Source organism: Chelon labrosus (assembly GCF_963514085.1).
Source record: "Chelon labrosus genome assembly, chromosome: 13".
NCBI lineage: Eukaryota > Metazoa > Chordata > Actinopteri > Mugiliformes > Mugilidae > Chelon > Chelon labrosus.
In genome coordinates, this window is record NC_140346.1 from 25,795,373 (window position 1) to 25,808,494 (window position 13,122).

The 13,122-nt window shown below is 45.6% G+C and overlaps 1 protein-coding gene across 2 annotated transcripts; it reads right to left on the reverse strand.

Annotated features, from left to right (window-relative positions):
* Positions 1–55: 55 nt before the first annotated feature.
* Positions 56–12,692, reverse strand: bicra (BRD4 interacting chromatin remodeling complex associated protein). 2 transcript variants are annotated; one of them, XM_084559061.1, is made up of 14 exons: positions 12,119–12,692; positions 10,144–10,189; positions 9,990–10,035; positions 7,120–9,183; positions 6,752–6,940; positions 4,877–5,503; positions 4,513–4,711; positions 4,318–4,415; positions 4,095–4,229; positions 3,945–3,994; positions 3,706–3,854; positions 3,523–3,617; positions 3,319–3,421; positions 56–3,229 (listed from the first exon to the last, which is right to left on the reverse strand). In XM_084559061.1, exons 2-14 carry the CDS (start codon positions 10,182–10,184, stop codon positions 1,389–1,391), a joined length of 5,637 nt encoding a protein of 1,878 aa, XP_084415187.1. In that variant the 5' UTR covers positions 10,185–10,189; positions 12,119–12,692; the 3' UTR covers positions 56–1,388. The 2 variants fall into 2 exon arrangements, with proteins under 2 accessions (XP_084415187.1, XP_084415186.1); XM_084559060.1 differs by having other exon boundaries at positions 3,319–3,424.
* Between the last annotated feature and the right edge of the window lie 430 nt (positions 12,693–13,122).

The window sequence follows — 13,122 nt, forward strand, 5'->3', positions numbered from 1 at the left end:
CTGTCTAAACTGCGGGACAAAAGAACAGACGGCCTGCAATGTTTCATAAAAGAAGCAAGGTTTAATTTACAGTTTTACTAAATGTACATTTCTTTTTAAAAAGTGTCATTATACACAATAAATACAATACAAAATTAATCTGTAATACTATACTTCAAATTCTCTTACGGTCTTTTTGTACATTATTATTGTTCCTTTTTTCCATTTCAATGCTTGTGCTGTGTTTGTGTTTGAATTGTCCACCAGGCGTAAAGAAGACCCAATGAAAAAGAAAAAAAAACAACATGCATGGGAGGCATGTATACAGTTGCAGAAAGATGACACAAACGGACTGATAACACAGAAAATCAGTTAAAACTTGCCTGACCCCTGCTGACTGAAATGCATAAAGTTCTAATCTGGCATAATAAGCAACAGTGGGCAGGTCTGTGTGTGGAGGTGTGGTCTAAAAGCAAGAACCTGGGAAATCATCTGACATTAGAAGCAGGAAAGAACAGAGTTTCCTTACGAGTTTGGTTTCATCCGGACAGTATGATACTACAGTATGCAAGAACAGTCAAATTAAAACAAACTTTTCACATAATCTTATTTTACTTAAAAAGGCATGTGAGGTCTGTGTGAAATGCAGGCATAATGGTTGACGCTCCACAGTTTTGCCAATTGAAGAAAAAGAGCCTCGAGACCAGTGTTACTGAACTTTTGGGATTATAAACTGTATAAAGAAACAAATTGTCGGTAAAGAGCTAAACCACATCACTTCAGTGTGTGGTGTTTAGTGATGTGGTCACTGTAGGGCAGCATTATCTGTATGATAAGAAAACATGGCTGGTACGGGAACACACTGTATGAATTATGACCGTTTACAGTATGACAGTATCCTCTGTTGCCTTCTTGCTGGAGGTAGGCAACTTAAAGGCTGCTGACTTCTGAACTGTTTTAAACAAACTACCTGATGCTCATTACAACACCGTTTAGACCAAGAATGAACCACCGTGGATAGAAACTAGTGCTCAGGCCACATGAAAGGAATGTATAAATATTGAACGAGAAGAAGAAAAGATCAAAAGCGAGAAAGAGAGAATTAAAGAACAACAGCCTCTGACTATTTAATCTTATTACTCAAGGCTGACAGAACGCATACAAAATGTCAGGCATCTTCAAGTCTGCAATTCAATGTTTTACCTTTGACCACACTCACACTTATTCCACCCCGGGGCTACCTTAGACTGTAAATGACAAAAAAAGTCTGGACAATTCAAATGGACAAACAAAGACAACGCTGCTTGGCAGAGTAGTACAGTGTTACTGTTGTCATTGGTGCCCCCTTCCACTGCCACCGAAACTGTCTCTTAGTCCCCCCCCCCTTGTCAGTCTGGGCTGAGGGTCTGTTATCTACTTTGAGTCTGGGGCACCAGGCTGCCATTGTGGCCACGGCCACCAACCTGAGGGTGCTGGGCCAAGGAGGAGGATGAAGAAGAGGAGGGGTGTGGGATTGAAGGTCTGTGGGATGAGGCTGTCGAGCCACCTGGGCGCTGACTTTGGTGTTGCCGGCTGTTGCCACCTTTAATGTGGTGCCCGCGGGCAGAGGGCTCCTGTTGCAGGTTTAGGATGCTGTCGATGGCGCACTGTAGGTGCTCGTTCAGAGAGTCGTCCGGAGGGCTGCCGCTGGAGAAGCTGGCGTTATCCATGTCGGGAGAGTCTGACTTGCAGCGTTTGGCAGGAAGCAAAGAGTCTCGTGTAAAGGACGACTCTGGAGAAGGAGGCCCAGGTGCATGCTGGTCCATTCTGAATGTCCCTCCTGCCCTGTGCCTATTTTTTCCACTCAACCTCTTGTATTTACTCACATCTGTTTCTTGGTCTGTGTGCTCTTCCCCTTTCTCCTTTGCCCCTTCCCTGTCTAGAAGCTGTGGGAGATGATGGTGTTGTGTGGTCTTAATACCACGGTTAAACACCTCATCCATTTCATCCATTGCATTTCCTAAACGTCCAGTTTCGTGGCTCGACTCTGTGTGAGTTTGTAAGGCTTCCCTGTCTCTTTTCTCTACTTTCACACTGGCTATCACTGTCCGCTCTGATGGAGGAGTTGAGGCCTCGTGCCTGGGGGGTGAGGGCGTAGTTCTGGGGTACGAAAAATGTTCATCTCCACCACCTGGGACACCCGGTCTGACCCGGGGGCTAATGTTTTCCCGGTAGGTTTTTCGGAGGGGAAGTCGGCAGGTTGTCTGTGAGGGCGTGGCAGTGGAGGCAGGATTGTGTTTGACCCTACCCACGTTGTGGTGATCCAACGTCCCGTTCATTTGTGTGGAGGATGAGGAGGTGGACGAAGACCAGGTATGAGAGGAGGTTGTGGAGGAGGAAGGGGCTGCACTGGCGGGAACATTACCTCTCAGCGGTGGGTTACCTTGAGTGGTTGCTATTGTGACTGATAAGCCAGACGAAGGAGTGCATACAGGGGACTGAGTTCTGATGACTGTAGTGGGAAGAGTTGATGAAGGGTGGGACTTTGCATGTGGTTCAGCAGCTTCGGACTGAGGTTGACTTTGAGGTTGGGATGTGGACTGGCTGCTCATTTGAGGTTGAGGTGTGTGCACTGGGTCTAAGGCAGTGTTGTGGACCACCTTACTGAACCCCGTTTGATCCTGCTTGATCTTCAACTTTAAGCCAATTCTCCTGCGGGCCTCGTAGGTCTTCATAGGAGGTTTACTGGTTCGCTGTGGGAGAGCGTCGTCATCATCAGCTACTTGAGAGTTATGGGATGATGAGGAAAACGAATACGACGCCGCTGGAGCACGACTGAAGGAGGAGCTCTGGCTAGTGGGTTCAGCCACTGGCTTGCCTGTTGCAACCGAAGGTGGAGTACAGCTGCTGGACCAGGACACAGATGCTCCGCCTCCACCCTGCTTTATGACTAGTTTGGTAGGAGGGAAAGGAGAAAGTGATGGGACAGCAGGAGGAGTGGGAGCAAGAGCAGGAGGAGGAGCTGGGGCCGGGGATGGAGCTGGGGCTGGGGCTGGGGCGGGGGTTGTGGCTGGGGCTGGAGTTGGAGCTGGGATGGGTGCAGGTGGAGGGGGCGGGGCAGGATTTGGAAGAGGGGCTGGAGCATGAGCTGCAGGTGCTAGAGGAGGGGCAGCAACAGATACACCTCCACTCTGTGAGGTGGGTTCAGCAGATGAATTTTGTTGGGAAGAAACTACACTCTCCAACATTTGAATGTTTGCCACAAATTCCTCTGCAAGAATATAAACAGAATAACAACATTAGCATGTGCCGAATTAATTTAGACAATCACAAAAACATGCGTGGACGTGGATAAGGTACCTGGTCTCTCCTTGGCCAAAACTCTGTCCTGATTCAATGCAACCTTTTCCTCTTGAATGAACATCCGGTCGATCATCACCATCTCTGCCGAGGGGCCCAGTCTCTGCTCAGGTTCAAACGCCAAAAACCATCAGTTCAATATAAATTCAAGACAAAGAAAATCACAAGAAGGCTTACAGTGACGACGCTGGTTTATAAACTTACTTTTGACTCAGCAAAGAGCAAGTAACGATATTTGTCCAGCATGGCCTGCGTCCTTTTCAGCAGCTGGCAGGAGACACTCTCAAACTCATCATCCACTGTGCACAAGAGTACAAAAATATTCATGAAGATTGTGAACCGGAAACAAAAGGAGACGTAATCAGCACTGGATGATGTGCACTTTACCTCTTTGATAATCTTGAGAAGAGTTGGCAGTTCCCTGGTAGAGATGGTAAGGCAGAAGTCTGTGCATTGTGTCCTCAAATGAGTGGAAAGAAGCACTGTAGTTCGGGTGAAGCACTGAACCCTGATGTTTCCTTAGCTGTTCCAGCATCCTGTAATAAGGTATGCATAAAGAAGTATGATTAACAGGTATGAGATTGTGAAAAGTTCAAATAAGCCCTGAAAATACCTGTTACACATACCTGGCTTCTTTACTGGGCTCTGCACTGAAAGGCATTTTCAATGTTGTTGTCTGTGACGTGAGCAAACAGATGAAAACCGGGGATTAAAACCTTTAGACTGAAGCTTAAAGATTAGAGTCACCTGGTTAAAATGCAGTGACACTTCCTTACCTGAGTTTGTACTGGAGCTGGGGGCTGTGGAGCAGGCATCTGAGTCAGACTCGCTCCCAACACCTGTATCTGCATCCCACCTTTCCCCAGAGTCATTCCTCCAACTGAGCTGATCACTCCTGGCTTTGGCTGAACCTATGGGGTAAATTATCCAGTTAAGAAACTGACAGACTACATGAAAGGATCACGTCCTTTGAGGAATTGGCTTTGTAATGTCACTTACCTGTGAAGGCTGGGTAAGGCTAGCAGGAGTGACAGTCTGATTCACCATTGCTCCAGCTGGCCCTTGGGCTCCTGAGAATACCTGTAAGTCACTTGATGCTAAAACAAGAGGAAAAAAAACATCACAATTAGAAACATTTCAAGGTGCGTTCGGTGTTCTTCTGTTTTGCATCACTAGCAGTAACTCGTGTCCAACCTGTCGCAGGAGTTTTGACAAGCACTGATGTCTGCTGCAGCATAGAGGGAAGCTGAGCAGGTGTACCAGCGCTGGCTGATGACGTAATCATCACTTTATCAACAGGCACATCTTGCTGGGAACTAAACTGACTCGCGGCTTGAGGCTGAGGCTGAGGCTGAGCAGACTGCTTGGCTTGCAGCACGATGTTCTGCTGGACCTACAAACATATCAGGATGGGTTGCTTACACATTTGTACACATGAAAAAACAGAACTGAACAGAATATTGCACAAAATCAAACATTTACTGGTAGGTTGCTGGTGGCACATCGTTGGAAAGACCCCTCATTGCATGCACAATTAAGTATTAAACTTGTACAATACCTGGTGCAGCTTGTCCAAAAGCTGTTTCTGCTGAGGCGAGGGCTGAGAAATGGATGACAGAGTCTGAATTTGCGCTCCCACCAATTGCAGATGGTGTTGCTGCTCTGCTGTCAGGCCCTGGATGGGAACCTGGTTTTTTACTACAGCAGTAGCACATGTGCTGACAGGAGGTGTAGTGAACTGATGCTGTGCAGGGGGTGCAGGTGGAGGCTTGGGCGACTGTGACATTGGAGGCATATCTTGTTGATAGGGAGCGGGCTGAGAGGCCGGCCGAGGCTGAGGCTGAAGCTGAACCTGAATGTGTGCTTGTTGGGGTGGCGTTTGCTGTGGCTGGCCTTGTGGAGCAGGTTTGGGGGACTCTGCAATTTGGTTATGGACAATAAACAGTTGCGTATGAGATGAGGGCGTGCATGAGCGGGAGGGAGTTTGAGACTGTGGCTGAGGCTGAGAGGGAGGACGTGACTGCTGTTGATGATGTGGTGACTGGATCTGCTGGCACAGAGTGAGGGGAGACTGAGAAGGCTGGGGACTTTCGGCCACTGGGGGCGCTGTGGCATGAGCGGTCAAGGCAGGGGAGGGAGACATGCCCTGGATCTTCAGAGTCTGCTGATGTCCACTGGAGGGTACCTGAAGAAGTGCAATCATAATATATTAATTTAAATATCTGGCAGGAGTGGAAACATTTTAACCCCAGAGGAAATCAGGACATCAAGCACAGAAATCACATATTTAAACTTCTGTACACACTCAGTCTTTGGAGCTATGATTCTAGTACAGGATCCAAGACTTGACAAAAAACTGGGCTGGGCGATATGGCTTTAATACAATCTTAATTAAAAACTATTTGTCAGTGTGTATTATTATAATCTAAAGGTATGTGTGATTATATTTCAAATCGCTACCACATTTTTTAAAAATGATAATGACAATGTTATCACTATACAATAAAAAAGGATAAACAATTGATAGATGAATTATCGCCCAACCCATATTTGGACAAACACAGATCAAACAATTCCAGAGATTACAGAAGCAAAGTGTTAGACTTCAAAAATCTAGTAGGCGCTGAAGTAAAAGTAGTAGAAACCCACAGATTTTTTTGTTCTAGCAAGTTCGAGAGGATTACACATAAAAAAAGGAGCAATGATCTTTTAGAGAGGCAAAAAGAAAAACTGTTGACAAAAGCAAGAAGTCAAGATCTGCGGGCCTGTGATGATAAAGAGAAGGTGATCTGAAGACTTCAAGGACCAGGGTCAGTGGGGCATGTAATTTTGGTTGGAGGATCATTTCACTGGTCAGACTAGGGATTATGGGGGGGAGGATTGGCACTAAAAAAATGAGTTAAGAGTGCAGGATAGAGAGGAGTGAACTGATTGATTGGTCAGTAAGGCGGCAGATGAAGGTGAGTTGACTGAATTTAAATTAGTAGTGTTAATAAAGGGGTGAACAAGCTGTACTTGGCACCTTAATAACTCCATGAAGCATGAGAATGTTTTTGTATACTGTTGCAAAATGCAAAGAATGGATGAGAAACAAACTTAGTTATTTCAACAATTAACTTTAGATTAAGGAAAGAATCTTCATAGAGGTGCATTAAACAAAATATTATAATTACTGGCCGACACACAGTGAGTATGGAGGATTGGAATAATCATGCCTTTACATGTAACAAGGTAGGAAACATACAGAAGCTGCAGGCAAAGGAACAACTTTTGCACAGCGTTGGTGAGACCCACAGAAGCGATGACTAATGCAGAAAAGAGATACAGAGCAGTGATGGGCAAAGGTAAGAAAACCTAATGTTGTGGCGGCGGCAGCAGCAGCAGCAGCAGCAGCAACAAGTGGGTGGGGCTCAACATAACTGGGCATTTCTACCTGCTTTACCACTGCTGTCATGTGGGAGGGGCCAGGGGAAGGACTGTGGCTCTGACCCACCCAAGAGTCAGTTAATTGGCTGTCATGGACAGCAGGGGCCGGAGCAGTGATGTTGTTGCTGCTGACGATTACAGACGCTGGCACTCCCACAGAGGGGGCTGACTCATTCTCTGTTTGGTGGTGCTGCTCCTGATAGGAGTTAATTTACCATTTCAGGATGAGGGAGGGAAAGAGGTAGGGGATTGGAGGGAAGGGGGAGTGAAATAGTAAACCAAAGAAGGTCAAACCAAGATATCACTCCATGCATGTTATTTATTTTAAGACAATGTTAACAAGTAAAGCAAATGTGGAGAGAGTGGAACACTGACCTGATGCAGTAACATCTGCAAAGACTCCTGGCTCAGGATCATGCTGGAGCCCTGGTTGGTGAAGACTAGCCTCCCTGGACTTTGCTGAGCCTGATGGGGGACCAGCCCCACTGCTGTGACAGAGGAAGAGGTGGAAACAGATATGGACGGAGAAGAGCAGGGTACTGTGGCAGCCGCGGACACAGAGGAAGCCGGTTGCATGGCAAGGACAGAGGACTGCGGTACAAGCTGCTGAGTGGGATGAGCAGCCTGGTCTGTGGAGCTTCCCAGAACAGTAACACATTCTCCAGACTGTCCTTGAGCCATGGTTGCTGCTCCTGTGCTGCTGGGGACTCCACCTGGCTGTGGCTGCAGGGCTGGCTGAAGGCTGACTGCAGGGCTCAGTCCCTCTACCTGACTCAACATGGTCAGGGAGTTCTGTATGGGCATGCCCTGTATGACTGTCTGAGCATGACCTGAGACAGTGTGGGTCTGAGTCTGATTTTGAGTCTGAGCCAATGAGACAGGCATTTGAAACAGGGTAGGTGTGCCCATCTGACCAGGCTGGATCTGAATGGGTCCAGATAGGATGTGTGCCCCATGATGGCCCTGTGAAGTCAACATCTGACCTAAGTTGATGTTCTGGTTTGCAGTTAAAATCTGGTTTGCAATGAGCTGTCCACCAGGACCCTGACTAGTTATGATGCCCCCAGGGTGCTGGGTCAGAATTTGCCCACCTGCCTGTAGGTGTGGCAGAAGAAACTGGTGGTTCTGACCTTGTAGAACAGTTTGAGAGGGAATAACGATGCTGCTCGGTTGGTTTAACAAGTGTACACTGAGGGGCTTGCCAGAGGGTTGTGCTGCTTGTTGCTTGAACAGGGCCTGTTGAAACTGAGGGCCTTGTGTTGTGGCTTGAGTACTCAGGACAACATTGGAGCCTGGCTTTCCTGTCAGGAAGGTTACATTCGATGCAGCAGAAACTGGAATTTGCTGCAGCCCAAGAGCCTTATGGGCATCGTTTTGCGGTGCCTGGGGTCCCGACTGTGGCTGCTGCTGCTGTTGCTGTTTGAAGAGTTTCGGTTGGATGGCTCCCCCCTGAGGGGGTTTAGGCTGAATGGGTGTTGGTGTGCGCTGGATGATCACGTTCTGCATGATTTGGCCTTGAGTTTGCGTCTGGGGTCCTATTCCTGAACTTAGAGGGGTGCTGCCAAAGCCCAAGAGCCCAGCAGGAGCAGTCATTGTACCGCCACTGCTGCTATTTGTGCTGCTAACACAAACAGCCGGTCCGTTTAAAGCTGGAGATCCCAAAGTGGCTTTGTTCCCTTGGATGAGAAGTCCACCTCCTGAGCCTCCAAGCCCTGCCTGAGAACCAGCACCTGAAACCTCTGGCCCAGACTGGTGCAGCTGGTAACCACCCATGGCTTTAGCCAGGATTGGCTGCCCAGACTGATTGATAGTCATGACTGTAGGCTGGCCCACAACCTGAATCTGTCCGATACCCAAATGTCCAGACTGATTCCCATTTGAAAGCGCTTGGAGGCTTGAAATGGGTTGAAGCGTCACATTTCCCAGGCCCACAGGCTGCATAAATGGCTGAACACTTATGGCCTTGTTCATGACCTGGGGTTGGAGCTGAAGGCCCTGTTGAGCAAGCACTGACCCAAGCATGTCAGCTGTAGCATTGGGAGGAGTAGCAGTGGTGCTCGGAGCAGACCCAGGGAAAATTGTGGCTGCTCCCCCAACACCAATGCCTACGCCAACAGCAGTACCTCCAGCCCCAGAGAGACCGGGATCAGGCAGTGTCTGAACCACCTGTGTAAGGCCTGGAATTCCGAAGGAGCCCAGGTCCAGCTCAGCTTCTGCCTCCTGTAAGCTTTGCTCTGTGATGTTGGCTTCAGCCAGACTCTGCTGCAGGATGTCACATGGCTCATGATTTGTCCCAATGCCATTGCTCCCACCTTCTCCACCTGGGGATCCTCCCAAGATGTCATCATCCTCCAGGAAGTCCAGGTCAACACTGACTCTGGGCAGGCCTGCCGACTCACTGGACAGCTGGACCGTAGGCTGAACCTCTGGAACATGGCCCTTCAAAGACAGGAGGAAAGGAAAGAAGAAAGCAGTGAAACCATGTGATGTATAACTTCTGATGACCAGATCTGATGCGAGGACTGTAACTGCAAACATGAAAAGGCCAAAAAACCATCTTGTCAAAGGGCAGCAAATCAAAGCCTGTAGATATGTTAGTGGAAAGGAAGGGTATTTGGAGATGCATGCTACATAGATGGATAGAAAACAGAAGGAAGAGGATTGGGGGATTTTACTCACCCCAGTGGTAGAGAAGAACGAGCTGGAGGGGTCACTCGAACCATCCAAAAGGTCGTCAGTGTCCAACTACAGACACACCCAACCAGAATAGGACAGAAAGAAACCAAAGGCACCCAAACCAGCGGGCAAAAGTCGACAGGACAGAGAAACATCCAGACGATCAAACAGAGGAGGGGAGGGAAAGGAAGGAGCACAGTCCAGAGAACACAGATTTTTAAGAACCAGTAAAAAGATAAGCAACAGAGGAGCAAAATTATAGGAATAACACAGGATAGGGAGGCGTTAGTATTAGCATTTCTCATTTTGTGAATTAGCCAAATAAAGAGGGATGGCAGGCTGAAACCACAAGTAGTGCAATCAAAAAGCAAAGGCAACCATTAGGCAGAGAAAGCAGTAAAAAGTAAATGAAAGCAGTGGAGGGTGCAGGCTTCAGGGAGCATCTATGTGTGATCTGAAAGTGGACTGACGCAAGCTCTAACTGACTCAACCGCTGACTAAAATCAATAACATACTCGCGTTTTCAAACTAAAAATCAAAAATGTTTTACTTCTTCCTCTCATACTCACATGGGTCTCAGATCCATGAAGAAAGTCATTGAGAGCTTCTGGGTCACTGCAGGAGAAGACAACGTGATTCACTCGAGTACGAGACAAGAGCTGCCCCAAAACAGTCTGTTACAATATTAAAGTGATCTTTCACTGTTAGAATCTATCAACTTACCAAATTACATCTAGAAGGCACCTGCCGTCTTCATCATCCATGACAACTGTAAAAGATGAAAAACGTTTTTTAAAGTCTAATGATGGTGGTTCATTATCAAAACAACAACAACAACAAAAAAAAAAACGCAAACAAGAAATTAGGATTTCTAGCACACTATACAGTTATTAAAACAAGATTTACAGTGAGATTAAATTGTAGCTGTATTCTGAATCAGGTTTGTCACATCTGATGATAAAGAACAACCAAGAAATGGGACTAATATTTGCTGCAGCTAGGCCAATATCACGAGCTTAGACATTATTAGCAATTATTTTATAAATCACAATTAAATCATTTAGATTCCTTCACAAAAATCGATCTCTGCCGGCATGATTTGTCCTCACAGGAGATTAATATTGTTTTGTTCTTGTGCAGAATGTTTTTATTTTTATTTTTTTAACACATTATCCTACAAATAACTACAAAAAGACACCTGAAATCTAAATATACTGGTTTCAGGTTGTTTCTCTGGCCTTTTGTATCACTGAAAACTAAAGTGGGTTTAAAATAATTTTTAATAAAAGTTCTTATTGAGTTAATGACAGGATAAGTCAATAGCAATAAAAACTGAATCAAACTAAAAATAAAGTTTTTGTTTACATATCAAATAAAGAAGGCCCACGGTCAGAGCCAAGAGAGGGACTATTTCTAATAAATCCTAAACAAGCCTTGAGCGTTGTTTTTTTTTTTTCTTTCTTTCTTTCTTTTTTTTTTAAAGCTACATTCAAATTGTGAGTAATGACTCAAAACATTACATCACCTACTGCTGTCACATCTCTGTATCGTGTAATAAAGAAACCAGCACATGCACAGCTATGAAGCCTAGTTGTATTTTCCAAGTGCATCAACACAAATACGAGTTTCTTAATTAAAGAAATATAAAGTTTTCAGTTTAACACATAACCCCCGCTTCCATCAGGAGTTGCAACCCGTCGTGTTTTCACTTAAAACACTCAACAGCAAGAAATCCACATTAAGTGAGGAACTCATAAGGAAAGCAGGCAGAACTTAAAATTTGCCAAACACCGAAAAACAGCGGATGGCATTAGACAACAAACTGAAAACGCGCGGTTTTCTCACCGCCTGCAAAGATTTCGAGTGCGGGCTCTTTCTGCTTTCACCACAAGTCACAACAACTGTGCATTATCACTTTCAGCAACGCGAACGCGACAGATCTCCAAAAATTCCCCACGCAGGACACATTACCGAGATTATGAGGGGAAGGCATCCCTGGTTGCCGCTCTGAAAAGGCAGCGGATCGTAGCCATTGCTCGGTCAGAGCAGAGCCAGTGCGCAGGATATGAATGGAGACACTGCAAGCGGCTTGCTACATGCTAGCTGGTGTTTTCAAAGAGCTCTGCATGCATATTTGGCCAATTCCTTACAACACACAATATCGAACGGCAACACGGTTGACTTAAAACTCCGAGTGAATAAATCGTTTGATTAAAAAATCGCACTTCCTATCTATTTCCAGACATTTTGATGCATCTAGGTTGACTTTCGTTAGCCTAGCTAGCTAACCAGCTAAGCAAATCAGCTATCAACAATATTGAGACGTACAGCTAGCTTGAGCCTTTGACATTCAAAACAAACAACCGAGTGACACAATTTAAACACCCATATTGTACAGAGGCGCCCGTATTCAACCAAGACAGAGCAGTACAGTTTGCTTAGAAGTGTAAACGCAATTGCGTAGCTAGCTATCTCTCCCTGCAAGCAAAATATGAGTTAATGTTGGAATACTCTTGGATGAGGGGGGTATGCTTGGGAATTCGGTGGAAAATGACCATGTTCGCCGGGTCGTGCGGCAGTGTGGCGTTTCGATTGCGGTAGCCGTGCAGTTTGCGGCTTCTCTGCAGTTCGCGAATATTGCAGCTTTGTTACAGTTATTCGGATTAATAGAGAAATTGCTACATTGTAACAAACTCACCCGAGACGATAGAGGTGCAGGCAGCGCGGGGTCTCCAGGACAGCCTCGCACGGGCTGCTGTACAGGACCCAACTACAGGCAGGAAACAGGAGACTTCCGTTTTGCCTGATTGAAATCTGTACTTCGCCCGTGTACCTTACGGAAGACAGGGCAGCTTGTCGGGTGATATGTTTACGAAGTTTACCGTGGATTGAATGTTGCATAATGTGTTTTGCTTAAAGCTGGAGTAAGATATTTTAACATGAGAACAGATTTGCATAAACAGGTGTAGTGGAAAAACAAACTGCCGTGTTATAAAACAAGATTGATGCTTCAAAACGTCGGGTCTTTTAGCACATGCCCGAGCAACAGGAAGGCAGTTAGACAGTTTCAGTTATTATGATGAGTATTAAAGGTTCTAAGAAGTTGTCAGAGCACCTGGTTGTTACTGATAACATGACCTGAAAGTCAGTTGACAGCGACAATATAGCCGACTATAAAGAGGCACTATAATAATAGTAATAAAACCACTGAGGCTTGCAAAATGGATGCTAAAATACTCAAAATATTACAATAAGAAAGTAACCAACTGAACAGACACAATGCAGTCTGACTTGGGGAAACCCTTGATGACAGTGTCATTATTTAAGAGAACTTGAGGGATGTATGTTGACTTGTTTCCTTTCAGAGCATAAAAATATGAATGTGTATCTGTGTAGTCTATGATTAATGATGATGATAATAATAATAATAATAACAATAATAATAATAATGCAGTAGGACAATGAGTAAAATAATTTAGTCATAAATGCTGCAATAAATGTCTGAAATAATTACATTATTCTAGTATCTTCTTTTTCTTTCGGCTTTTCCATTCAGGGGTCGCCACCGCAAATCATCTGCTTCCATCTCACCCTATCCTCTGTATCCTCTTTGGAAATATTATTATTGATGTCACCTAAACGCATTACACTAAATAAAATAACAAAATAATGTGTTAAATTATCCTTAAATCCACAAGCAAG